Source organism: Carassius carassius, chromosome 10 (genome assembly GCF_963082965.1).
Source record: "Carassius carassius chromosome 10, fCarCar2.1, whole genome shotgun sequence".
NCBI classification, from domain to species: Eukaryota; Metazoa; Chordata; class Actinopteri; order Cypriniformes; family Cyprinidae; genus Carassius; species Carassius carassius.
In genome coordinates, this window is record NC_081764.1 from 17,872,674 (window position 1) to 17,899,635 (window position 26,962).

At 41.2% G+C, this 26,962-nt stretch overlaps 1 protein-coding gene across 2 annotated transcripts; it reads left to right on the forward strand.

Annotated features, from left to right (window-relative positions):
- The first annotated feature begins 12,866 nt into the window (after positions 1-12,866).
- On the forward strand, positions 12,867-26,103 carry LOC132151917 (LIM domain transcription factor LMO4). Of its 2 annotated transcripts, XM_059560463.1 has the most exons (6): positions 12,867-13,013; positions 13,108-13,219; positions 15,333-15,573; positions 21,640-21,736; positions 22,062-22,217; positions 25,159-26,103. In XM_059560463.1, exons 3-6 carry the CDS (start codon positions 15,338-15,340, stop codon positions 25,165-25,167), a joined length of 498 nt encoding a protein of 165 aa, XP_059416446.1. In that variant the 5' UTR covers positions 12,867-13,013; positions 13,108-13,219; positions 15,333-15,337; the 3' UTR covers positions 25,168-26,103. The 2 variants fall into 2 exon arrangements, with proteins under 2 accessions (XP_059416446.1, XP_059416447.1); XM_059560464.1 differs by lacking the exons at positions 12,867-13,013; positions 13,108-13,219 and adding an exon at positions 14,538-14,558.
- Positions 26,104-26,962: the final 859 nt, after the last annotated feature.

Here is a 26,962-nt window from a genome sequence, read left to right on the forward strand (position 1 = left end):
CAAATTGAATCGCATATGAAATACAACAGAAAGAACAAGAAAGCGCCTGTCTCCATGTCCTGCCCCCCCCACCCCCATTCCTCATTCCCAGTATACCTCTCACCTCCTCTCGCGCCCTTGTTCCCTTCTGTCCATCCCCCTCGTCTCTTGTATCTAAGTGATTCTGGAGTGTTCAAACCCAAATTAAGATCTGCAACGAGATCACGGTTCCCATAGCTACCTCTCAAACAGTGGTGTGATTGCATTATAATCCGACAGTAATCAAATCTAAATGAAACAGGGGTGATAAGGATGCTATTTTCAGTCTGTGTTTGTGAGAGCGAGTGTGTGCATTTGCCTTTTCACTTTGTCCTTTTTCACTTTTTATTACCTTCTAATCAGCTCAGCCTCGCAGTGGCTTTTTTCATTACTTTGGGCCATTGTTTTGGACAAACATAGTTGTAATGAGCTGTAAGAAGAGGAGATTAGACTGGTCAAATGATACGGTCTGACTGAAGGGATTCTAACTCCAACTCTTCTACTAAAACCCAGCCATGTTAACCGCACATTTCATACTGACACCAAGGAAAACTATGGGATTTGTGACAATATAACCTTTTAAATGTTTGCTCTTCTGAATGGTGTTGTTGGGGATGGCAAAAGAATAATGAGAGGGTTGACTGTTTTAATGTTGAGGAATTTGGCCTTTCTTAGGACACATTTGACAGCGTATGGGAAAAATAAGACAAAAGTCATTGAAAATGAATTTAAACCATGCTAACTTGTGTAGTGTTGCTCATCATTTGTGTAGTTACTAGTCATTGCCTTTACTGTAACAGCGGTATCAGTTTCATGGATTCATCCCTAGGCCGGCCTTGACTGAGCTACCTTGTAACTGGAGTCCTTTGAGCTCTGACTGCGGTGTTTCTCATGGATCCATTTGTTTAAATCATTAATCTCATCAACTCTGTCCTCTCTTTCTCTGATCAGCTGTACTGTGAATATGTATTATTATTGTTATTTATTTATTTTATTTTTTTTATCATGGACAAAATGTTATATACACATTTTATTTATTTATTTATTTAAACTACACTCAACAGGCCAAGTTTTTATTTACGTTTCCCTGTTTTTTCTTTATTTCATTACTGGCATGGATGTATGAAGATAATTCTTGCTGCCACTTGACATTGCCCCCCCCACCCACCCCTTTTTTGTCTGTTTTTCTGTCTCATACTACAGACATAGCCATTCTTATATTATATAATATTATATTATATTATTGAATTTTGTGAGAGTAGAGAGTTTTTGTGACAGCAAAACTTTTACTTTGTTAAAAAATATATTATTTCAGAGAAATGCTATTCTTTTTAACTTTATATTCAACAAAGAATAATGAAAGTTTTTTTTTTTTTGAGCACCAAATTAGCATATTAAACATATTAAAATTGTGTCTGCAGGATCATGTGGCACTGGAGTAAAACTGGACTAATAGCTTCTGAAAATTTTACTTTGCCATCGATCAAATATATTATATTTTAAAAAAGAAAACAGTTTATTTTAAACTGTAATAAAATTTCAAAATATTACCATTTGACTGTATTTTTTGTTGAATGCAGCCTTGGTGAGCATAAGAAACTTCATCAAAAAACAAAACAACAGCAACAACAACAAAAACATTTAAAAGAAATCTGCGAAGTTTGCTGTTTAATTGTTTGGGTTATTTGTGTTGTTTGGATATTCATGCAATGTTAAGCACCTTAAAAAATATGCTATAGAAGAAAACTTATAGTTATTACAAGTAGGTTTGCCAGTTTCATCCCAAGCTTGGTCATGCGATACAAACATAGCAAGCTCCTGCACAGTGTACAGTAAAACAGCTTTTACATGGCTTCTAGTGTCATAATCACATTTGAGTGCACATCATGTTAATCATATTCATTACAAGTATTTATTTATTCATTATTATTATTATTATTTTAATTTTTTGGGTAAATATGAGCTCTATTCTGTTGATTTATAGAGTTATGTTTGAGTGACTCAGCAAGTCCGGTTCTGTTCATTTGACATGTCTGCAGTTTGTGTGCATGAGTGGGAGAGGAATCCCACCGAGCATGCGCCCTTAGGCAGTCAAGTAACAAACAAGGCTGATGTGTGTGAGGGGCGCGCTAATGTCCATCATCCAGGTGAAATTATCCCTCCTGTTGCAGCCACTGTTCTACAGACACATATTGCAGCTAAACCCCCTCACCCCACACACGCACACAATGAGACAATACCCCCTTTCATACTGTCCTCGTTTTAATCAGCATTAGAGAACAGGGGAAATCACATTTTCTCATCTTTTCCTCAGGTAGAAGCTCCTAATTACAGAAAGAGTGGATGAGAGGTGAAGCCTGTTGAAGATGCATGTCTTACATGAAAAGCAAGAGAATAGACATGAATAATACTTGCGACTTGATACTTTAAGCTTGTTTTAGTTTTTTTTAACCCCCAATGTTCTGTTGTATGTCACAAACACGCCAGGCTCCTCCTCCACACAATCACGACGCACACCCTCACCTGAGTACTAATCACCACCACCTGATCCGCATCACCATCATCCACCTCAGCACCACAAAAGCCACACACACGCACTCAGTCATTGTCCGGTCACGTTCGCGACAAGATCATTCCTGCGCTAACTATTAGGACTAACTCCTCTTTACCTTCTCTCCAAGGATAACCTCCGAAGTCTCTTCTTCCATCTTCTCTCCAAGGATTACCTCCAAGATCCTCCCAAAGACCCCACGGTGCGTGTGTGTGGTACCCTCCTTCCCGGCATGGATCCCAGCACCCATCCACTCCTTACTTCCCGCTCCTCTGCTTGTGTCCACTTAATAAACTACATCTTTCATCTGTTACTCCTCTGTCTCCGAGTGATCCGTAACAGAGATGCAACCGCTCTCGTACCCTACGGATCGAGCCAAGGTAGCTTTCATTATCTCCCAGTTACAAGGCAAGGCTTTACAATGGGCAGACTCTCTCTGGACCCAGAATAATCCTGTAACCCAGTCGTATTCTAGCTTCATCGAACACTTCCGGGAAGTTTTCGGCAAACCTGCCTGGGACTCCTCTATAGGTGAGAGATTATACAACTTGAAACAAGGGAATATGTCTGTCAATGATTATGCCTTGCAGTTCAGGACTCTGGCGGCCTCTAGTGGATGGAACGAACAGGCCCTTCTCACTACCTATCGCCAAGGATTGGAGCCCAGAGTGCGGTTGCATCTCGCTGCATACGAGGATACCATCGGCCTCGAGCGATTCATCCAGCTGTCCATCCGCTTCGCCACTCGTATGCAGTCGTGCTTAGAAGAGCACCAGGGCCAGGCGCATTCCTCCTCTCCGCTCTGCCGGCCAGAGAACGTCAGCTCCCCAGAACCAGCCAGCGAGCCCATGGTCGTGGACTCCTACCGCCTCACTATGGCGGAGCGTCAAAGACGGCTGGCCCAGAATCTTTGTCTGTACTGTGCAGCTCCGGGGCATACCATAGCTGGGTGCCCCGTCCTTCCTCCTCATCCCATGGTGAGTGCCATCCTTCCTTCACGATATTCTATGAAACCACTCACCACTGTTGTGACACTTACTGCGGCTGATGTGTCTCTTCCAGTTTCCGCACTCCTCGATTCTGGGTCAGCCGGCAACTTCATCTCCGGCGCCCTCTGCCGTCAACTCAGTCTCCCAACCTCGTCCACGGTGGCCGCTTACCAAATCCACACCATCACCGGCAGGCCGTTAAGCAAGAAGTATGTACGCCACTGCGTGGGTCCAATCTCTCTCCAAACTGGACTCCTTCACCATGAGAACATTCATCTGTTGGTTCTGGAGGATTCCACCACTGACGTCATCCTAGGGCGCCCGTGGTTGGAGCAGCATAACCCGGTAATCTCCTGGAAGACCGGAGAAATCCTGAAGTGGGGCGAAGCCTGCTTTCAATCCTGTATCTCCGGCTGTCCAGTTCCCGTGGAACGTCCCTCTGAATCACTACCAGTCTACACCACCTCTATTGAAAGCCCTGTCGTCAACCAATCCATCTCCATACCCCAGTGCTACGCCCCCTTCAGTGATGTTTTCTGCCCGAAGCGGGCCTCCAAGCTGCCTCCACACCGGCCATGGGACTGTGCCATAGATCTGCTGCCGGGTGAACCAGTGCCTAGGGGACGGATCTATCCCCTATCCGTTCCCGAGGAGAAGGCCATGGAGGATTACATCAGGGAGGCGCTGGCTCAAGGATACATCCGCCCATCTACCTCCCCTGCTGCTTCGAGTTTCTTCTTCGTGGCCAAGAAGGATGGAGGTTTGCGGCCATGTATCGACTACAGAGCCCTGAATAAAATTACTCAGAAGTTTCGCTATCCTCTTCCCCTCGTCCCAGCGGCCCTAGAACATCTCCGTGGTGCCACTGTATTCTCCGAATTGGACCTCCGCAGCGCGTATAACCTCATCCGGATACGCGAGGGGGACGAGTGGAAGACTGCCTTCATCACCCCTACTGGCCACTACGAGTACTGCGTGATGCCGTATGGGCTAGTAAACGCCCCCTCCGTATTCCAGGATTTCATGCATGAGGTGCTCCGGGATTTCCTCCATCAATTCGTCCTAGTGTATATCGATGACATCCTGATATATTCCCGGAGCCAGGCCGAACATCGACGCCGCGTTGGAGGTCCTGCAACGCCTCAGGGACTTCCAGCTCTACCTAAAAGCAGAGAAGTGCTCATTCCATCAGCCCTCAGTGCAGTTCCTTGGCTATACCATCGACCGCAGTGGCATCCGGATGGACGAGGGGAAGGTAAGCGCCGTCCGGGATTGGCCCGTTCCTACCACCATCAAGGAACTACAGCGATTCCTGGGCTTCGCAAACTTCTACAGACAATTCATTCAGAACTTTAGTACCATCACCAGTCCTCTAACCAACTTCCTTCGTCAGAAGCCCAAGTCCCTGTCTTGGACTCCAGCCGCCACCGAAGCCTTCCAGGCCCTGAAGCTGGCCTTTACGACCGCCCCACTCCTCGTGCATCCTAACCCAGATTTACCATTCGTCATGGAGGTGGACACCTCTACCACCGGAGTGGGTGCGGTCCTGTCTCAGCAGCAGGGGACACCCAGCCGCCTCCATCCATGTGCCTTCTTCTCCAGGAAGCTCAACCCGGCGGAGGTGAACTACGACATTGGCAACAGGGAGCTACTTGCCATCTATCGCCATCTACCATATGGCAAACTCCATCCTCTGCCCGTCCCCAACCGCCCGTGGTCACACCTGGGAGTGGATTTCATGACCGACCTTCCTCCCTCTGACAATAACACATGTATTCTGATTGTTGTGGATAGATTTTCTAAAGCATGTAGTCTTCTTCCTCTGAAGGATCTCCCCACTGCCATGGAAACGGCAGAACTGATGTTTAACCATGTCTTCAGGTACTTCGGCATCCCAGAGGACATAGTGTCGGATCGGGGCCCCCAATTCATCTCTCGGGTATGGAAAGCATTTCACTCCCTCCTAGGTGTGGCCATCAGCCTGTCCTCCGGCTACCACCCGCAGTCCAACGGGCAGACGGAAAGGAAGGTTCAGGAGATCGGACGCTTCCTCCGTACCTTCTGTCACGGCCACCAGAACTCCTGGAACCAATTCCTGGGGTGGGCCGAGTACGCACAGAACTCCCTCCGTCAACCCACCACCGGACTCACACCCTTCCAGTGCGTACTCGGCTACCAGCCACCCCTGTTTTCCTGGTCTGGAGAGCCCTCTGATGTTCCCGCGGTCGACTATTGGTTCCGGGAGAGCGAGAGGGTCTGGGACGCGGCCCATCACCAACTTCTACGGGCGCTCCGTAGACGCAGGACGGCAGCCGACCTTCGCCGTTCCGAGGCCCCCCAGTACCAACCCGGTCAGAAGGTCTGGCTGTCTACCCGGGACATCCGCCTGCGTCTACCCTGCCGCAAGCTTAGTCCCAGATTCATTGGCCCGTTCACTATCACTCAGCAGATCAATTCGGTCACCTACAAACTGCAACTTCCTCCCGAGTACCGGATTCACCCCACATTCCATGTCTCACTCCTGAAACCTCACCATCCTTCTGTTTTTCCTTCCACAGAACCTGGCGAGACGGAAGCCCCCCCTCCTCTCCTCCTAGATGACGGCGCAGCCTACTCAGTCAAGGACATCCTGGACTCCCGGCGGCGTGGTGGGCAGCTTGAGTATCTAGTGGACTGGGAAGGCTACGGTCCAGAGGAACACTCCTGGGTCCCACGTAACGACATCTTGGACCCCTCCTTGCTGGATACCTTCCACTCAAGACACCCCAACCGACCAGCTCCCAGGGGTAGAGGACGCCCACCACGACGTCGGGGTCCCCGGCCCTCAGGAGCGGGCCCTGGGGAGGGGGGTACTGTCACAAACACGCCAGGTTCCTCCTCAACACAATCACGACACACACCCTCACCTGAGTACTAATCACCACCACCTGATCCGCATCACCTTCATCCACCTCAGCACCACAAAAGCCACACACACGCACTCAGTCATTGTCCGGTCACGTTCGCGACAAGATCATTCCTGCACTAACTATTAGGACTAACTCCTCTTTACCTTCTCTCCAAGGATAACCTCCGAAGTCTCTTCTTCCGTCTTCTCTCCAAGGATTACCTCCAAGATCCTCCCAAAGACCCCACGGTGCGTGTGTGTGGTACCCTCCTTCCCAGCACGGATCCCAGCACCCATCCACTCCTTACTTCCCGCTCCTCTGCTTGTGTCCATTTAATAAACTACATCTTTCATCTGTTACTCCTCTGTCTCCGAGTGATCCGTAACATTGTGATTGACTGTAACTGTTGAAAATGAATTTACTTTACGTTGAAAAATTAATTACAGTACTTTCAGTAAATTACATACAGAATACATTGATTGCATTTTATTTTCAATGCAATGTTTTTCATAGAGGACATTTTAATTTTGCATATAACTATTATTTATAAAATTAGGAGTCATAATGTAACCTGAAACTTTACTACTACTTTATTTATTTATTTGGATATTTAAAAGTTTTTGAGGAACTCAACCCCATACAAAACAAGGAAAAATTAATAATGAATAATAATTGTATTTTTTTTATTTATTATTATATATATTTTTTTTTTTACCTTAAACATTTTAAACAATAAAGACGATGTATAGAAAAATTCAGAAAAATATGCTGAGCTGAACTTTAATTTGTTTATTTATTATTTTTAAATGTGTACATTTAAAAATGTGATAACCAAGTAAGGCTTCAAACCCAGGTAACCCTGCTGATCTACAAGCTTTGGCCGCTTATTCTCTTCTCAAAAACTGTGAAATACTCTGATTCTTGCAGGTATGAGCTGATTTGTTTTTAGAAAGGGAGTCTATAATGGTGTATATAAAAGGATAAAAGCAGTCCTTGAATGAAGTAGGGCTACAGCCAAGTGAAATATGCTCCCAATTACTGCGATGGCTGTAGAGGCCTAATAAAGTGAACATCTCTACAAGACGCTGCACTTTAATGGAGCCGGGCTAATTTGCTTTGACTGATGAATTTTTGTCTCCCGTCGCGCTGGGTTGAAGAATTATGAAATTTATCACAAGACATAGCGACTCATTAAGGATTAGCGAGCTTTCATTAGAGTGATGTTGTTCGAGGGCCATGGCTGTTCTGATCAGCATAATTACGGGCCCTACAGAGGGAGGGCCAGGCAGTGTGTCTTTGTGTGTGTGGTCAAGAGGACGAGAAAAAGCTGCTCCTATACACTGCACTACACACTGCATATACACTAAACACTGCATGGCTCATAATAAAAGATCTCGCCAAAATGATCATTTTATTTATCTCTGGTCCCTTGGGTATCCCTGCATCTGATCCCTATTATGAGTTTATTGTACACCAATAAAAAATACAGAAAAAGATTGTAAAAAGGCTACAGTAAAATCCTGTTAATTGGTTACCAGTAAGTTATCTTAATATATAAATTGTACGTATGTATATATATATATATATATATAAATGTAGATACATTTATGCATTTAGCAGACGCTTTTATCCAAAGCGGCTTACATTGCATTCAGGCTAACAATTTTCTCCTAACATGTGTTCCCTGGGATTCGAACCCCCAACCTTGCGCTTGCTTACACAATGCTCTACCACTTGAGCTTGTATATCTATATATATATATATCTATATTAATAGCGTATTAATAAAAGCTAATATATATATATATATATATATATATATATATATATATATATATATATATATATATATATATATATATATATATATATATATATATATATATATATATATTAGCTTTTATTAATACGCTTTTAAACAAGGAAAATATGTTAAATCTGTGGCCTAGCAGTTAGCAGTACTTGTTAAGCTGTTGCGCTCAAATGGGATTTTGAGTCTAGTCAGCCCCAGGTCTGTCTGCTCTGTCTGTCTGCTCTGAATTAAAATACACACACACACATTACATTACACATCAACCATAAGTATGTGTTTCTTCATTACATCAGCTACCATTGACTGGAAATGAAGACACAGTGGGTATCTTACAGCCAGTTTCCCAGATATGATTGTATAATAGTTTTAGTCTAATCTACTAATTGTGTTGTGAGTAGCCAATTATCCAATTGCATGAATGAGGACACAGTTTTATCATTGTTTACAACAATGTAATTACAAAAAAGCTTTGCCAAATAAAAGAAAGAGATTAACATATTAGGACCCTTTAATTGCATTTAAATGACATGCATAATGTATAAATGTTGGCCAAAGATGGAGAGCTGAATTCTTGATGAAGTTTCCCAAACGTTTAGCTACACAAATGCTCGCCAATTAATTCTGCTGGGTCTGTTTCTCGAGTCCATGCGCTATTTGTTAAGGAATTATCGATTTATATTTAATTAAGTTCACTCACTTGCTCGCTGCTGACAGAAGATTGATCAAAGCAGTCAATAACAGCATATTAAAGAAATGACTTTGAGATTTCTTCTCCATCTTTATGAATGTAGAGAACAAACAATCTGTCTTGAAATATGCTATTCAATATTTCTCAGTGTCACACCACCCGTCTAGGTGCTGCAGGCATGTTACATTCACCTGGGTAAAGTACACTCGCCAGGCTCATAATGGAGAACGGAGAAGGGTTAGCAACATTTCCTCACATAGATGATATGAGAGCAAAGACCTCAGGCACCATTGAATTCACAGTTGAAAAACCATTTCTAGCCAGTTGACTTTTCATTTCATTTGGCCATAGATTAGCCCTCAATGAAGGGCACTGACTGGGAACTCAGCACTGCAATGCTGAATTCACTGAAAAGTAGACATTTTCAACCACTACCCTCCAACATTTCATAAAAGGCATTTTTTTGTTTACAAATCAATAATCCATTATCTCTGTACTAATGCAAGGCCTTGACACAAGCATGGCTATACTGTAACGACCGCGTGTGGGAATGTTGTCTTAGAAAAGGAATAACAGTATTTTGTCCTATTCCAGTACATACCTGAATCATATCATTTTGTGTTTTTATGGGTCTAGAATGTCTGAAAGGCGTTTCCAGCCTTTCCCCATTGCTGGGTGATGGAGAGCCACTCAGTTTAACAGCATGATAATGTAATATCATGAGGGATAACTTTCTTATTTGAAATGAAGCATCACAGTGAATACTCTATATTTCTTACCAGCTTCAGTTGGTTTCCCCCAGAGGATGCAAACTTCATTATGAGCTGTTTCTCTCCCTCTGTTGGGGTATCAATACTTTAAACCATCACTTATATAGTGCTGTTCCTCTATTCTGTTACTGCTGTTTGTAATCACAACATAGATGTGGAGGATTCACTTCAGGATATCAGGAGATCAGAAACAGGGGCTTGGTGTTGCTCTTTTCCATGGGATCCCCTAAGCACCCCCTCCTCATTATTGTGTGTGACTATCATATAGCAAAAGAAGAAAAGAAAAAAGTATTTTTTATTTATTTTTTTTGGCCATTTGTGAAAAGCTCATTATAACAGCCCAGGAACAAACAAAGCATTTCCTCCGAGGCCCCCATTCAGAGTCCCCCCATAATTTCCCACTAGTTTTAATAGTAGAGATAAATTAATTATTCCTTCGTGGAAAATACATTCTTTGCCATCTTTGGCTCATTGTTCTTGGTGGAGAGAATTGAGAAATAGAGTTGCCTTTCCTGCAGGGAAATCAAACTGCATGCTGCAATCAGCCAGGTCCAACCACAATTAAACCATTAGTATCTGCTATAGGACACTCTTTACACAATGTACATCTTACTAATGAATCCAGGGGCAACTCATAGTGACACAGTTTTGTCTTGTAAAGATTAGCTGCCCATTGAAACTCAGTTGAACATCACATAATGGTTCACTTCCTGCTGCTGTGATGTTGAACGAAGACAGTTCTCAGAGAGACAAATGAAAATCTGTTCAAATATATTATACAGATATCATTAAAAAAAAAGAAAAAGGGGGAAAGGTGCAGATCGGTCATTTTCCTTTTATTAAATGTGTTCATAACTTCATGATAGAAAACAATAACACATAAGATGGCATTGCCTTTACACAATGCAAATTATTGTGCATTTGTAGGTAAATATTAAAGAAATTCAGTCTTGCTGAGATGAATAGGCCTCTTGGTTAGGTGATTTCAGGTTCTTTAATCGTAAAATGACAAACAATTAATCACTTTTTTGCAGGATCATGAGCTATATGAAAGTGAAGTGACATTCAGCCAAGTATGGTGACCCATACTCAGAATTTGTGCTCTGCATTTAACCCACCCGAAGTGCACACACACTGTGAACACACACCCAGAGCAGTGGGCAGCCATTTATGCTGCGGCGCCCGGGGAGCAGTTGGGGGTTCGGTGCCTTGCTCAAGGGCACCTAAGTCGTGGTATTGAAGGTGGAGAGAGACCTAACTATACATGCACTCCCCCCACCCACAATTCCTGCCGGCCCGGGACCCTTCGATTGGGAGTCCGACTCTCTAACCATTAGGCCACGACTTCCCTTGCGGTACACTTCCTTAACAAACAATTCATCTCTGGGTATCTGTGCCCATGGAAATATGCAAACAGCCATTTTATAGAAAATTTTATCTATAAAGCCTTAGTTTAAAATGTTTGGGGTTTTTTTAGTTTTTTTTTTTTTTTTTTACATGGCGAGTCTGTGAATGTTGGAGAATTTAGGCAAACTGTTGTAAACAGAATAGCTCTTTTGTGTTTTCAAATTTTGTGACATATTGAAGAGCCTTATCAGTCAGTTAAATTAATAAAATAATGTAGATTATTGTCAGAGTGTATTCTGGTTATTTGCATCAAGGCTTTATGAATAGACTCAGTACAGGAGAAAATCTGTTAGTTGTAACAACAAAATGTATTATTGTAGTTCTTCTTTCTACCAGTGGATGGCGCCACTGTAATAAGGAACATAAGTGTGACTTGCCTGATGCTATACTGAATTTTAATCTTGTACAGGAAACAAAATGGACTTTTGTAGTTGTATTTTTTTTTATTATTATTATTTGGGCACCTTATTTGGTATAGTTCGTGTACCTTAGTAAGTATGGTGCGCCATAGTTTTTTTTTATTTTTTCATTTACTTTGGAATGGTTCTGTTAAAATTGCCAAAAAATCCTCTCATTATATGAAAAGAATCATAATCTGTCATTGCAGGGGAAATATTTTCAGAGAATACCGAATGCTGCTTGCCTGCAATACTAACATACACAGGTTGTATCTTTTCAATATATAAATAAATAATTCTGTGTACTACTTTATTATTATTATTATTCAATATTGCCCCTGTACACAGCCTTGTTTTCCTCCTGTACTTCTGCTGTTATGATAACAAAAACCACAAGCTTGTTTTAAATATTTTATGTACAAAACCAAGGGCTGTCAGTACAGAAAAAAATAATTATTCATACTTAATCTCAAGATTTCCCTGAAGTATGAGACCACAAAATATGTAAGCAACAAATATGTTTTGTTGAAGTTCTCCAGAATTCACTGAAAAGTAGACATTTTCAACCACTACCCTCCAACATTTAATAAAAGGCTTTTTTTTATTTATTTACAAATCAATAATCCATTATCTCTGTGTTAATGCAAGGCCTTGGCACGAGCATGGCTATACTGTAACGACCGCGTGTGGGAATGTTGTCTTAGAAAAGGAATAACAGTATTTTGTCCTATTCCAACCTATTTTATGTACAAAACCAAGGGCTGTCAGTACAGAAAAAAATAATTATTCATATTTAATCTCAAGATTTCCCTGAAGTATGAGACCACAAAATATGTAAGCAACAAATATGTTTTGTTGAAGTTCTGCAGATGCAGAATTTGTTTTTGCAGACATTCTTCATAAACTCTTAAAGTATGTATTGCAAACCAAAAACTATGCTCTTACCAAATCAAACATTGTCAATTATCAGCATAAATAAAATGATAAGACTGTCTACTTGTTTTCCATAGTTGTAGTAGGGTATATAATATGAAAAGTTCTTGCTTTTTCCTCCAACGTTATAACGTTATTATAGCAGCTTTTGAGTTTTAATATAACTATTTATTTGTTGGAGGGCATTATGTGGTCGCTTAAAAGTGTGCCCTCCCGGTTGAAAACCACTGCTCTATCCAACCTCAAAAATCTGAAAGAGCCCACTCAAGCGCAATCTTTCCTCCTTTGAACAGTGTGTGTCTACATTAATCTCACCTTCTTCTGATTGGCTGGATTTGTCAATCCGCTTAAACGGGGTGTGCTATGATTGGCTGCAGTCTGATATACGTCATCCTGTGAGAGGGGGTTTACGCTGGGCTTTTTTCTGTCACGGACACATGTAGAGTACAAGCAGCGGCCAGACATCAAGACGAGTGGACAGATCCGAGCAGAGTTCTCGCTTCATCTATGGAAATTACGGAAGACATTCCCGAACGCTCTTTTCACCAGACCGCGGCCGGTATTTCCAGTCATAACCAGAACATCTGAAAGGTGACGGGACGGCAACAGTGGAAATACAATCTGAAATCTCCATTTGCTTGACTCTTTTGCAGCAGCGAAGTATTGTTGAGTTTGCTGGACTGTGCGCGTTCTTTTTACCGTCTACCGAGAAAACATACTGCTGTACATTTCTGACCAACCATTCAACCATTGCATTTCACATAGGTGAGTACATTACTCAACGTCACTTTTTATTTTATGATAATAAATTCATGTCGCGAGGGGGCATGGAGCTTCACAATGTTCCAGATTTATTATGTAAGCATAAAAAAGTAAGTTATTTTTTTAGAAGTGTTCGCTGTATTTTATTTGTGTTGCATGTCGCGAATAACGTGATAACTATAGCTTATAATGTAGTGTATGGGACATGAGCGTTGCGCTAATGTGTTTACTCCCATCAAGACCACACACATTTAGATGTGAGCTCGATGGAAATTGCAGGTATTTTGAGTTTATCATATCATAATAGTGCAGCAGAACTGCGCGCGTGCTGTACAAATGATCAACAAACCATAACATAAGCGCAATTCTGTATCTTCTGCTGTGGTTTGTGCATTGTAGTAGTAGTAGGAGCAGCAGCAGCAGCAGCAGCAGCAGCAGCAGCAGCTGTGTTTAGGCTCCAGCACTACGATCTGAATTTCTGGCCATGGGCTGCTGATCTGTTTGGTTTTTCTGCACATCCCCTCGCTTAAATTGCCTGTCCGTGTAATTACTTGAGTTTGCCCATTTGACTTAAAAGCCACCCCTCCCTCTCTTCAAATGTCCTCTTTTCCCTCTTACTGGGAATGAAACTTGACGATGGTCCGATCTTATTTATCTGGGGGAGTCACTTTCGGTCTCTGATTCATCTCCCTTTAGATTTAATCAGCACTAAGGTATTGCTTGTCCCGAAGAGCCTCCACTAATGGGGTTACTGAATGCCCCTCTCTCTCTCTCTCTCTCTCTCTCTCTCTCAGTGCAATGTTTTCTAACCCCCCCCCCCCCCCCCCCCCCCCCCCCGCCTCTCTCTTCTCCTCTAATTACCTTTCAACAAAGATTTGGCTTACAGCCTTCCACGAATATATCTTCAATTTGAATCTTTCCCACTTCGGTCCAGCAGTCCTCCTTATGAAACCTTGGAAATATAAAAAATTCAGATGTATTAGTGGAAGGATGGAGCAGAAGTGCACACATGCGTTACTGATGGATCAACATACCAAAGTACAGAACTGCAACTATAAATGAGGGTTTGTGGTTAATGTGATTTCTGTTGGAGGCAGATCTGTGGGCCGGTATTAACAGATTTTTGCATATGCTGAATGATCCAGCATACTGGACGTAATTTCACGCGGCAGTGACCAGTCCCCAAAGCGAACGTTGCTGAATGTTCTTCATGATGTTGGCTGGAAATCCGTCATCTGATAACCTCAGCAAAAGCGAGTGGAATATGTCGACATCTGAATGGTTCATGCAACTTCAAGGTTCCCCTATTAACTGGTCCACTTCTGGCCGCAGTAGCACTTAGGTCTCTCTCTCTCTCTTTCTCATGTTAAACATCATGGAGGTTGAGGAAAATGTGGTTTAAAAGCAATTTAGACAACCTAACGAAAGCACCTCTTTAATTGTTCTAGCGACTCCAATGTTATCAGCAAACAGACATTTATCACAAATGGACCAAAGGAGTGCTTAGATAAAGATCAAGGATAGTCTGCCACTTAAAACAATTCTCCGACTTGCTTGCAGGCATCATATGCAATTCAATGATTTCAAAAAAGCTTTTAGGAAGCGTGACTCTGAAAACATGAAATGTTTTGGGTCATTGTTCAGGCTCGAGGTGTTTTAAATATTGCAATGACAAAACTTCTGTCAGAAGTTCAGGAAACTTAAGTGTGCTGACTTTGTTAGATATGGATTATTGTAATGCTGATGGTATTTGAATACGTTTCTGGCAACTATTCTTTTTTAATTTTATTTTATATATACAGTTTGTAGTTATATCGTTTTATTTATTTTTGTTGGGCCTTTCCGAAAAAGTTTGCAGAAATATAGCAATTGTTAAAAATAAATTCAATTCAATTCAAGTTTATTTGTATAGCGCTTTTTACAATACAAATCGTTACAAAGCAACTTTACAGAAAATTATGTTTCTACAATATTTAGTAGTAGCTAGTAGTTTGTGCAAATTGTCCTTAATCTGTCCTTTAATGTCATCTTGATGCACTCATTTAAAACTTCTTTACTCTTGATTGACTGCTCAGTTCTAACCATGTCTCTCTTCTGTCTTATTATGTTTCTGCAGACACAATGGTGAACCCTGGAGGAAGTGCCCAGCCCCCACCTGTTGGAGCGGGATCTCTGTCGTGGAAGCGTTGCGCGGGCTGTGGGGGAAAGATTGCAGACCGTTTTCTCCTGTATGCCATGGACAGCTATTGGCACAGCCGCTGTCTGAAATGTTCCTGCTGCCAGGCCCAGCTCGGAGAGATCGGCACATCCTGCTACACCAAGAGTGGCATGATCCTATGTAGAAATGACTACATCAGGTTCGACATATTAATTCTTGATTTGAATTTATGCGAGTCACAGCCACAGCCATATTCATATGTTTGAGGAAGGTGTCAGCACTGAGGGCTTTTTGTGTTCATAAAGGGGATTCACTTAAGTCTCTTTCTGCTGTGCTTGTGAAATGAATTTTAAAGGGGTCTTTCCAAATGTGTTTTGAGGATAGTGTAGTTGTGCTGTGCTCCTTTCTCATGGTCTTTGAAGCCAAACTTCAGATCGTTCATACATCTGGATATTATGACAGCCCAACGACCACATGAATTGACATTAGGCATGTAATGATTAGATTAAGTGATGGGTGTGAAGAAAAAAAAATTCTAAAGGAAAATGTTACAAGGCAACAAGCTTCTTCTCACGGAGTGGAGTGTATTTTTCCATTGAGAACATGTGTCTCAGATTGAGCCGTCAGCGGCCCTCATTAAAGCGCGCTGGTTAAACCCTCAACGGGACACTCTAAAAAGAGGTCAAGCCACTGACATGTTGACAGAGCAGAAGACGAAGGAGATTCTCTCTCCAGAGCATCTGCAAGTCTGTGGCTCTCGCCATATTTCATCCTTAAGCAAAAGGAGCCACTGCTAGGACCGTGTGTGTTTTCTTTACGAGATGCTAGAAAACTCGATTTGGTAAGGCAGAGCTGACCTTCGACTGTGCTTGAATCTAAGAGAGTTTTCGCATCCTCCAGCATGTTTTGTTTATAACAAAGAAACCATTTAATTAGCAAAAATACCCTTTTTAAATATTTATGAAAGTAAGTCTGACACCCAAAGCGGCCACGGCAGTCTCACTCACCTGAGGTGGATGGATGGCCTGATTTGACAGGCTGATCCTTCAGTGCCTTGACCTCTGCAAGGGCAAACAGAACGCCCTACGAAGCCTCCAGAACTTCTTGCATTGAGAAGTTTGAGGTCTTCTTGGATTATTTCTTTGGTTTTGAGGGAATGGAAAAACACTGTTTGAGTGACTTTGATAATGGAACGCCTATATTTTTCTTATTTAAACAGGCAGACCAATTTAAAAGCTAATTCATAAATGGAGTGTCCATGATATATTCTGCTCTTCCTGCCGGAAAAGAGTGTTTTTTGGCAGAAGTGCAGTCATTAGTGAGTATTTACCTTGGCATGTGCTTCGCCCTGGATAATACAGCGAAGCCTCGCACTGACACTACTGCTGGCAGGCTTTAACAACAGGTGTCAACCAGAGCAAACCTGAGACGACCAGTCCAAATGTGAAAAGTGCCTTCACTCTTTCCACTCCACCTGATCTGAAGGGATCGAGTCCACAAGACTCGCCACTAGAATTGGGTCTGTGAGCCTAATTAAAATGAGCAGGGAGGGAAAAGTACAGTAGCTGCACTTTTCTCCTTGAAATGAGAGCGCATCGGGCGGGAGAACGTAGCTAAAACACAACTCGTGCGAGCCTGTGATCTGAGGAGAGATAAGAGAGAGGGGAAAAATAACATCTGACAGTGAGTCCACACAATTAAAAGCTTTAATTAGAGTCCCCCTCCATTTTCCTTTAGTCCTGAAGGGTTTTATCTAATGAGATCTAGTGCCTGGCTCCTATCCGCTTCCAATGACGTGTCCGAAATGAACGAGAGCCACATTGCAAACAAAACATTTAATTAACCAAATTGGCTTTTGAGAGAGCGGGAGAGCGAGGGAGAGAGAGAGAAGAGGGGATTATTGTGAAGGCCAGTCCCCTTAGGGGATTTTAAAGGGGCCTCCCTTATTTTTGTAATGGATTATTAAATTGCCCTTGCTGTGTAAATAATGAAGTTACATATCCAGAATTATATTAATACCACTGATGCAAAGAGGCTTAGCGATTGATTGGTATGGAGCGAGCGAAAACGCATCCCATTTTCCCTAATGGCAGATGGGGGGAAATGACATGGGATGATAGGCTTCTGATACCACTCAGCTCGAGGCCACCAGCGCCGACTCCGAACACAAGGGCAACCGCCGCGAGTTGTAGATTTCAGCAGTTTCAGGAGGGACTCGTTCGAAATCATGTTGTCCCTAAGCCATTGCTGATATTTTTTGCGTGAGCTGAAGAGAGAGGGAGGGAATTAATTTGGGGAGTGAGCAATCATGTGACCATTAGGTCGGGGGGAAAAACACTGTCCTTTTAATTGAATCGAGCCAGGTAATTAAATGGCACTTTTCCAATAGAACGTGCTAGGTAAATCTAATAGTTGGTTATTTAATATCACTTTGAAGTCTGCCCACTCAAGCACTATGACAGCACGGGAGCATGTGAACTTTTAAGCCAGGAAATACTTGGATCTCAGAAATTAATTAAATCGCATGCAATTTAGGGGAAACGTTTATCTTGATTTGTCATAACAGAATTAATTCAAGGCCTTCAATCCACTTGGGACTAGATCTGTTGCTCTGAATTAACCAAGTGTCATTTGGCTGCTTTCAGACCCCTCATCCACCCGCCCGCCCACCCGCCCACCGCTCTCTTTACCGTGAAATCTCCTCTCTCTCTCTCTCTCTCTCTCTCTCTCTCTCTCTCTCTCTCTCTCTCTCTCTCTCTCTCTCTCTCTCTCTCTCTCTCTCTCTCTCTCTCTCTCTCTCCCTAATGTAACATTGCCATTATGCAAAGCCCTACTTAAGTATCAATATGGCCCAGTGCTTTTAAGGTGCTTTGGCTGTAAATGTTGAGAGGCGTTTTTATAATGTACTGTGTTGCAGAAATCATTGTTGTAACAACTTACATCTCTCCACTCAAAAGGTTCCGCTTAAGAGGCCGAGCTACTGCCAGATGGCCCAAAAACAGCCCTGCTAGGTTGTATTTTACCTCACAGTCGGTATCCAAAATTAAATCCTCTAGACATCGCTTATGGAGCGCAGACAGATTTCTTGTCTTGCTTTCGTAATGAAAGACAGCCGTAGATTGTAGCCCCTCTTGTTCCCGCCCGTTCCCGAGACGAAACGAGTCAATAAATCAGCATTCCGCAATGTTTCGCTGACAAAATCCTCCTCCTCTGATTGATCAAGAGACTGAATACCTAGAAAGTGAGAAAACAGCAAAGGAGAGCCTGATTTGAGGAGATGGAAGCCAAAACTGGTGGTGTCATTGCAATTAAAGAGTCCCTTGGCCTTAATTATGGTGACCCGTGATAACGCACCTCTACGCTTCCCTTGTCAGCACAGAAGTTCAATGGCGAGAGAGACCATTAGAGATGAGGACCAGACTGATAGCAACTTAATTGAGCACCTAAAGCCTTCAGGCCTTTAAATCAAATGCTATCAGCAGCCATCCCCTGCTCAAATAATTAACCTGCTATACTACGTATAGAGAGGCAAGAAAATAAAAAGGTTGTCTGGAGATTCTTCACGCTTTTCCTCTGAAAGACACTTGGACAATTAAAAGGGGAGCGTGCTTTAAGCCCGGATTCCAAATAATATGTGCTTGTAAATGAATTTAGGTTGGAGCTCTCGGGGATTGTTGAATCAAGCACATGTCGTGGCGCGGCAGATTGCTTTCTCAAGGCCGGGGGAAGATGTCATTTTACAGGTGAATCAAACTGCAGCGTTTAAAGACCTTCCCCCCTGACATTTGCCTAGCATGACTGGCCCATCGACGCCATTGAAGCTGCGCTGTTGTCACGAGCCTACAGCTAATTACGTTTGAAATTGAGTTTTGATTGAGCTGCTCCAATCGATGCCACAGCCAAATTTGTTTTCCCCTCCCCCCTCCTCCCCCTGCAGCCACCGCTGAAGAGAAAGTCTCCATGCTTCACTCGCTCGTCGTGTAGCGCCCTCAATAAACGCCACACGTGTATGCAAAGCGTCGCAGATGACAGCCATTTCGATGGCGGAACATACACGTTTACATGCATGCTGTGATGTTACATCGGCATCCGATCAATGTGCGTTTATCTTTTTACGAGTTGGAAGAATCTTGTGGGACGAAATCATCCATGAACTCTTAGGTTAATCTGTTACTGTGTACACAAGGGACATGCTGTGACACCCAACGTTTTCTTCATCTCTTTCCACTCTATCCTTTTGTAGCCATTCCCCATTTCCCTCCCTCTGTTCTTCTAACGGTTCTCTTTCTTGCTTCTTTCCTGATATTTCCCTCTCTCTCTCTCTCTCTCTCTCTCTCCGGAGCTTGTCAGATGCTGTGGTCTTATTTGATTGCATAGGAAAAGTGCAGTGATAGAGCAAACAGCCAGTGAGATATGATGACAAATGGATCCAGATCCCAGTAAATTACTTTCTGCTCAAATCGAAATTTCATTCAGTTTGTTGCTCGGCAAGATGAAGTAATCTAAATTGTGGACTCAGAAGGCAGATAGAAAGGAAGCAGGAGCAAGCATTTCATTATCAAGAGACTGAGAGAGAGGGAGAGAGAGAAGGTTAGAGACGAAAGAGATGAGCAGAAGCAAATCTAAAGTGTTGACACCATGATTGAAAAGGTTAACCCATGCACATTATATATCAACCCGGGTAGCCCAGGGTTTCTAATGGAAAGGCGGCAGTGACTGAGCACTCGCTTGAGTCCTAATGGCAAAAGCGCTGTGTCTCCGCCTAGATGTACAATCAAATATTCTTAGGCCTGATTGCTTATGTTCTAGGTTATTATTAGGTTGCAAAAATGAACACCAAAGGTAATACTTAGTCCCAGTGGCAGAGGCTTTTGGTTGACAGGATGCAGGTTTTTTTCATTTGGTTTGCCATTATTACTATGATTTTATTTTTCCTACATCAGAATGTTGAAGATGTAATTTGTTCTGCATGTGTGTGAGAGAGAGAGACTGCGAGAGTGAGAAAAGGAGGCCCGGGCACAGGATTGAAATGGTTTAACCTGTCCTTGCAAGGATTCCACTGTTATAGTAATACAAGGCCAAACAGGTTAACAAACCTTTTTGATGCACACAGAAATAAGGACCTTGTGCATGTCCATTGTGTTTTATTTAAAATCTCAGTCATCACCCATATGACTTTCTTTCAAACGTAGAAACCAAAAAGAGAAGTTTTTGAAAATGTTACTGCTGCTCTCTTCCATACAATGAAAGAGTATGCTGGCAATGGCTTTCAAGCTTCAGAAAGTACAATAAAATACTATGAAGCATTGTAATATTAGTCCACATGTCCACATGCTTTATTTACACCACCTTTTAAAACTAAGACGATATATATTTGTTGTATACTTTTATTGATGACACGTTAACTTTATCAACATTTATTTTGTTGTCAATGATTTCTATTTCAAATAAATTATGTTCTTTTGAACGTTCTGTTTAAAAAAGAAACCTGGACAAATTATCTTTAATTAAAAAGAATAAACTAAAAATAATGCAAATAAATTAGCAGCGGGCTTTCACATGCGATAATAATAAGAGATGCAGCAAATCAGCATATTAGAACCATTTCAGAAAGATCATGTGACACTGAAGGCTGGAGTAATGATGCTGAAAATTCAGCTTTGCCATTATTGGAATAAATTACATTTTAAAATATGATAAATAAAACACAGTTATTTAAAATGGTGGTAATATTTCACAATATTATTGTTTGATTAAATATATGGAGCTTTGATGAGCATAAGAGACTTAGTAAAGCAATTTACTTACCCCTTTTGAACGGTAGTAAACCTAACCTTCTGAAGCCACACGAGAAGACGATTTAAAGAACAGATCGAAAATATTGTTTATAAAATGCCACTGACTTAAAAACACAATCATCTTTAAATCGCATACAAATGATGGCTTTGGTTATTAATGCTGAAAGAGTTCATTTGTTTGCACAGGTCACACTGTGCAAATCATATAAAGGAGTGAAATATTGGTCATGAGATATTGGTATGAAATGTGCTTGTAATGTTTGTGTTCCTTCATGTAATTTGTACATCTTAATGAATAATTGTGATCCTAGTTATTTGAGATTTTTGTTAATGATATTTTCTGGCACTTAATAGTACAGTACACTAAATCCCAGTGTTTTGATTTAGGCTTTGTCTAAGACAGATTCAGGGCTCACTCTTTATCTCTTATTTTGACAATGCTAACATGTCTCTGTTTCTTTTCACAGGTTATTTGGGAACAGTGGGGCGTGCAGCGCATGTGGTCAGTCCATCCCAGCCAGTGAACTGGTTATGAGGGCACAGGGAAACGTGTACCATCTCAAGGTAACCTTTAATCTTAAAGTGACCACAATTGCTCAAGAAATAAATGCTTCATTGCACTACAGAATCTTTTCAGAGTCTGCTTTTCAGTGATTATTTGATGGTGTTATAAATTAAATAGCTTATGATTGATACAAAATCAAAAATAGTTTTTTAGTGTTAATGTTTTTTAGTTTAAAATATTTAGCCCATGTGGAATCCCTATAAGGAAATAACGAGAAGTTAAAATAAGTAGATAATGATTGAACTTTTCCAGAAATTAGTCAGGGATCTGATGTAATATGCTGTGTATTGTGGGTAATGGAGTCATTTTCATTGTCTCCTGCAGTGTTTCACATGTTCTACCTGTCGGAACCGGCTGGTCCCTGGTGACAGGTTTCACTACATCAACGGCAGCTTGTTCTGCGAACACGACAGACCCACAGCACTCATCAACGGCCATTTGAGTTCACTCCAGACTAACCCTCTTCTGCCTGACCAGAAAGTGAGAGCCGCTATCTGTCTGCTATCAAAACTTCTACACGTTCAGGACCGCTTCATGTATTTCTTAGCCAAACACTCCCTTCAGTCAGTACCTAATCAAAGAATTGCTTCTGTTTTGTTTAAATATTGTAGTTTTACGATACAGAACCATATATCTAATTCTGTGCCCCTAACCCAAGTATAATTTATCCTGGCTGGAAGCCAAATTGATCACAACTTGCTGAAATGAGATCACAGCTAATGCAAGCTTTTTAGTTACAAGGGAGGCAAGGAGTGAAAAATGTTTCCTTCTTCCTAACTCTGACACATTCAGATTCAATACTGATTCTGTAGAATTAATTTGCCATCCAGAAGATACAAAACATGAAATCCTGAAAATATTGGTCACAGATTTTCATGTACTCACTTTGCTCAATAACAAAAGATGGTTTTCATTGCATTATGTTTTTACAAAAAAAAAAAAAAAAGCTAGCTGGCGTCAAGCATTCTGTCCCATTTTCGTCTCTGTTGTCACTGCCACAGTTCTGTCTGACTATTTGCTCCTCCGACGCTTCACAGCAAGCTTTAAATAAACAAAACCAGGGCACCAAGCAGGCAAATTATTTACCTAATTCCCCTTCTCGCCTTTGGGACCGTCTGTAATAAGACTTCATTGTGTAGTCAGCCACCAGATGATTGTATCACTTGGCAGCACTGAAAACATCAGCTCACTGACACATAATCAGTATTGATGGGGATGTTAGAGTGTATACGAGAGACATCGGACAGTTGTCGAGTTTCCCAGTGAACATTTATTTCACCTTCAGTGGGAAAAAACTAGTTTGAGGAGAGACGTAGTGAGCCGGGGGAAATAGCTCCATTAGGCTCGGTGCTCCGTTAGTGGCCTTTTAAGGCATCGTCACTTTTACAAATTAGCTCCAAGAGCATGTTGCGTTTCAAACTGAAAGCCTTTGCATTATCGTGCCTAATTTTAAATGTCTGCTTAAGCCCCCATCCTTCCATTCGTCCTCCTTCCTCTGCCCAGCTCTCGCTCGGCGGCTGCCGCTGTGTAAATATGAGGCTTCATTGTTTATTTATGTACTGACATCAATTGTAGTGAAAACAGCTGAATTATTAATACTAAAATGCAATCTGAATATTGGCCACACTGCTTTAATTATAGCAAAGAGAGAGTTCTTAAATACACCCAGATGCCCCTCTTCACCAAGCAGGAATAGAGAAGGTCCACGGGTCCTCAGGAGATGCTTGAAACAGTAGTGTTTTCGCTTGGTACAGAGAGATTCAAATCATTATTAGGAAACGTATTCACCACTGCAGTGAAGATACATCGTAATTTATGAGTTTATGGTGTGTTCTCTCTGCTCAGATTTTGAAGTTTGCTGTAATTCTCCTCTGAATCTATAGAAATAAGCTGGAAGTTGAAACAAGCCAGTACAGAAAGGAGCCAGAGAGAGAGAGAGAGAGGGAGATAACAGACTGAACGCTTCCCTAGACAGATAGGAGGCCTCGTCCGGCAGCCATTGTTTTTATTATGTGCCATTTCATGGTGACATAATTGGTGCTGTCCGTGTCCACGGCTGAGGACATTTGATGCTCATTTATTAAGTAGCTCCCCGGCTTCTCGCTAATCTCTTTGTTCAGGACAGACAAATTACCTTTCTCATGCTGAGCCTGAACCCAGGGGATCCAAACCTTCACAGACTCCGTCTCTTTAATTAGCCCTCCAATGTGGGGTGGCGTGGGGGGCTTGCAATTACTATTACAGTAGCTTGAAACCCCTTAGTAACTTGAGGTAGGACGGGAAAAGCAAATTGCCCCCCTAGAATGTTTAAAAAACAAAAGGAAGGAGAATGTTAGGGGGTAAAAAGTTTGCCATGACTGTCTGTGAAAGTAAAACGCTGTGCTTGGATATTGGGATAATTGTCTCTCCTGCGCAAGAACTTAGCAGCCTGGGGACTGTGGTACATCATTGTTAAAAATGAGACAAAAAAAGACTAGCTTAAAAATATGCACTTAAAATGCAGAGGATGTAGGGCAGCAGATGGATTTGAAAGCCTTACTGATCAATGAGTTAAGCAGGGGGCTTTAGCAGAATTGGCGGTCTTTATTTGACAATAGAAATAGAGTATGTTATTTAAGAGAACATGAGATTTGTATGATACCCATTGAAAGATGTTGCTATATTATATTACTTTTTTTTTTTTTTTTTTTTACAAGACAGGTTGTTAGATTTACTACAACAGTGTTTTTTTTTTCTTATTTTCAATAATAAAATGTTCAAAACCTGCACACTGTTATTTACAGTATAGCAAAATTGACCTTTATTTAATTTGGGTCAGTGTCATGACATTTTTTTATAAAAAAAAAAAAATCAAAACACAATTCACACTTCCAGTTACTTGAATAGATCCTTTAAAAGATGAACATGATTTTAAGGTCTGCAATAAGATTCATTTATCTATTTCATGTATTAATACTTGTGGTGTGACCATCAAAACAAAACAAAAGAAAACAAAAAGCAAAGCAAAGCAAAGCAAAAAACAAAACAAAACATTAAAATATGAGATAATTTGACATTTTAAGACAGGGCAAGTGAGAATATATATTTTATTATATTTATATTTTTTAATAAAGAAAAGTATATTTACATTTTTTAAAGATAAAATTATCATACAAATGATTATGAATAAGACACGCACGTATATTCAAGGTGTACAATTTTTTTTATTCGTTTGGATTTAATAGTTACACCACATGACTTTTTCAGAAAATGTAGTCAATAAATGTAAACCTGTTTTCAAAACCGTAAGTAATCATATAATCAACTTTTTATATGTTTTAAAGTATATTTGTTCAAGTTTTTTTTTTTTTTTTACCCATTTACTGGTTGTAATCTTTTTTGTTGTAAGTGTTCTTAACCAGTTTCTCTCTTTATCTTTCAGGTGTGTTAGGATGTAGGTGTTGCTCAAAGCAGGATGTGTGCCTTCATTTCAGCCCCTCACTCATTGTCACTGAAGACCTTTTCGGATCGGACCCTATCCCACTCCTTCTCTCAAAGCGCCGCTACTCCAAACCAGAGCGCCGATCTCAGGCTTGAGCTCCACCTTGACCTGCAATTGCCAGAGCCCCCCTTTCCCGCCCTTTACTCCAAACTCCTGAATCATGGATGGAAAATACCCATGAGGCACTGGAGGGGGGATACTGAGGACTCTATGAACTGACCAAGGCGAGACCTCTGATCCGGAGGGACTGACACAGAGAGAGACCAGCTGGAGGATGTTGTTTTTGAGTAAAAAAAAAAAAGAGACAGGAAGGGTGAAATTAAAATGACAAATGAAGCTGATCCACTGCAGCGATTTTTGAATCTTTCATAACACTTGTTTGAAAATGTAGTGGGGGAATACTGACTTTCTTTTTGCCTTTATATTTTTGTCCTACCTTGTCTATTCGCCTTTTCTTCACAACATGGTATCTTCTCTTTCTATATTTTAGATGTTGTAAAGGGAACGCGTTTTATTTTGGATGATATAAAAATCCTGAAGACTGGGTTCAAAGAAGTATCCGTGGCTTTTTTTGTGGAAATCAAATCATGAACACTCTTGGTGTATTTGTAGACCTACCATGTACAGTATGTATGCATGTAAATGTTTTTGTCCCATTGTGGCTACCGTACATACTACACAAAGCAGCTAACTCTATTCCCTTTTCCCTCAAACCAGAAATCACGCAACAAACAAGAAATGAAGCTCATAGCTGTCATCCTATAAATGCAGAGTGAGAGAGAATTCTATTTGTGATATTTTCAGAGACATTTGCTCCAATATGGTGTATTTAATTAATAATAAAAAAAAATTTAAAAACATCCCTTTTTAATCCTATTTAAATAATTTGTGTCAAAGATTCTTAATATGAAATTGGGCTGGCAGCTGAAGTGAAAGTCCTCATGTTAAAAGTTTGTTTTTATGCTCAGTAAAGTATGCAGACTATATTTTAAGCGCCATGAATTTACCTTGGGTTAGTCCTAAATCTCTCACAGGTGTTCACCTCTGAAATCACTCAATATGAATTATGTACAGTATCTGAAAGAACACTTTCAACATCTAATTTTCCATCAGGAGACCAAAGGATTTGTATGATCTCAGTAATTCATCTTGTCGAGTTTCTCTTGAGAACAGAGCTCATTAGCAAAACTATGCTTTTTTTATTATTATTGAACCTCTCTAAATGCGGTACCATCTCTCTGTCCCTTAATTGTGTTAGTTCATCTCCTTATGCTGTAATTATATATGCTGATGATGGGGTGGATAATTGAACATAGATAAACATGTATACTTTCTTCTCTTTTCATGTGAACATGCTATTCATTCCACGGTCCTTGTAGCGGACAAGAAAAGGGGGTGGAAATGCCCCTTTGAAGATTCAAAAGGTGTTGCAGCTTTTTGGGCCCGCACTGAATGGGCTATTTGCAGAACAAATCGGCGTTTGAAGCTGTTGCTAGACTTAATGGGTATGAAGAGGGCCTGATTTGCATTCCCAGAATACTCTGCTATAATCCGCACTCAGTTGTCGGACAGGTGGACAGGGAGCATGGTGACAATCTTTCATCATATCCATAATTTTGTATAGCGTTTTATTACAGCCTGTGGTAAGGTCTAAACCTACATATTTATTAGATTTTATTTAGCTCATACACACACACACATATATATATATATATATATATATATATATATATATATATATATA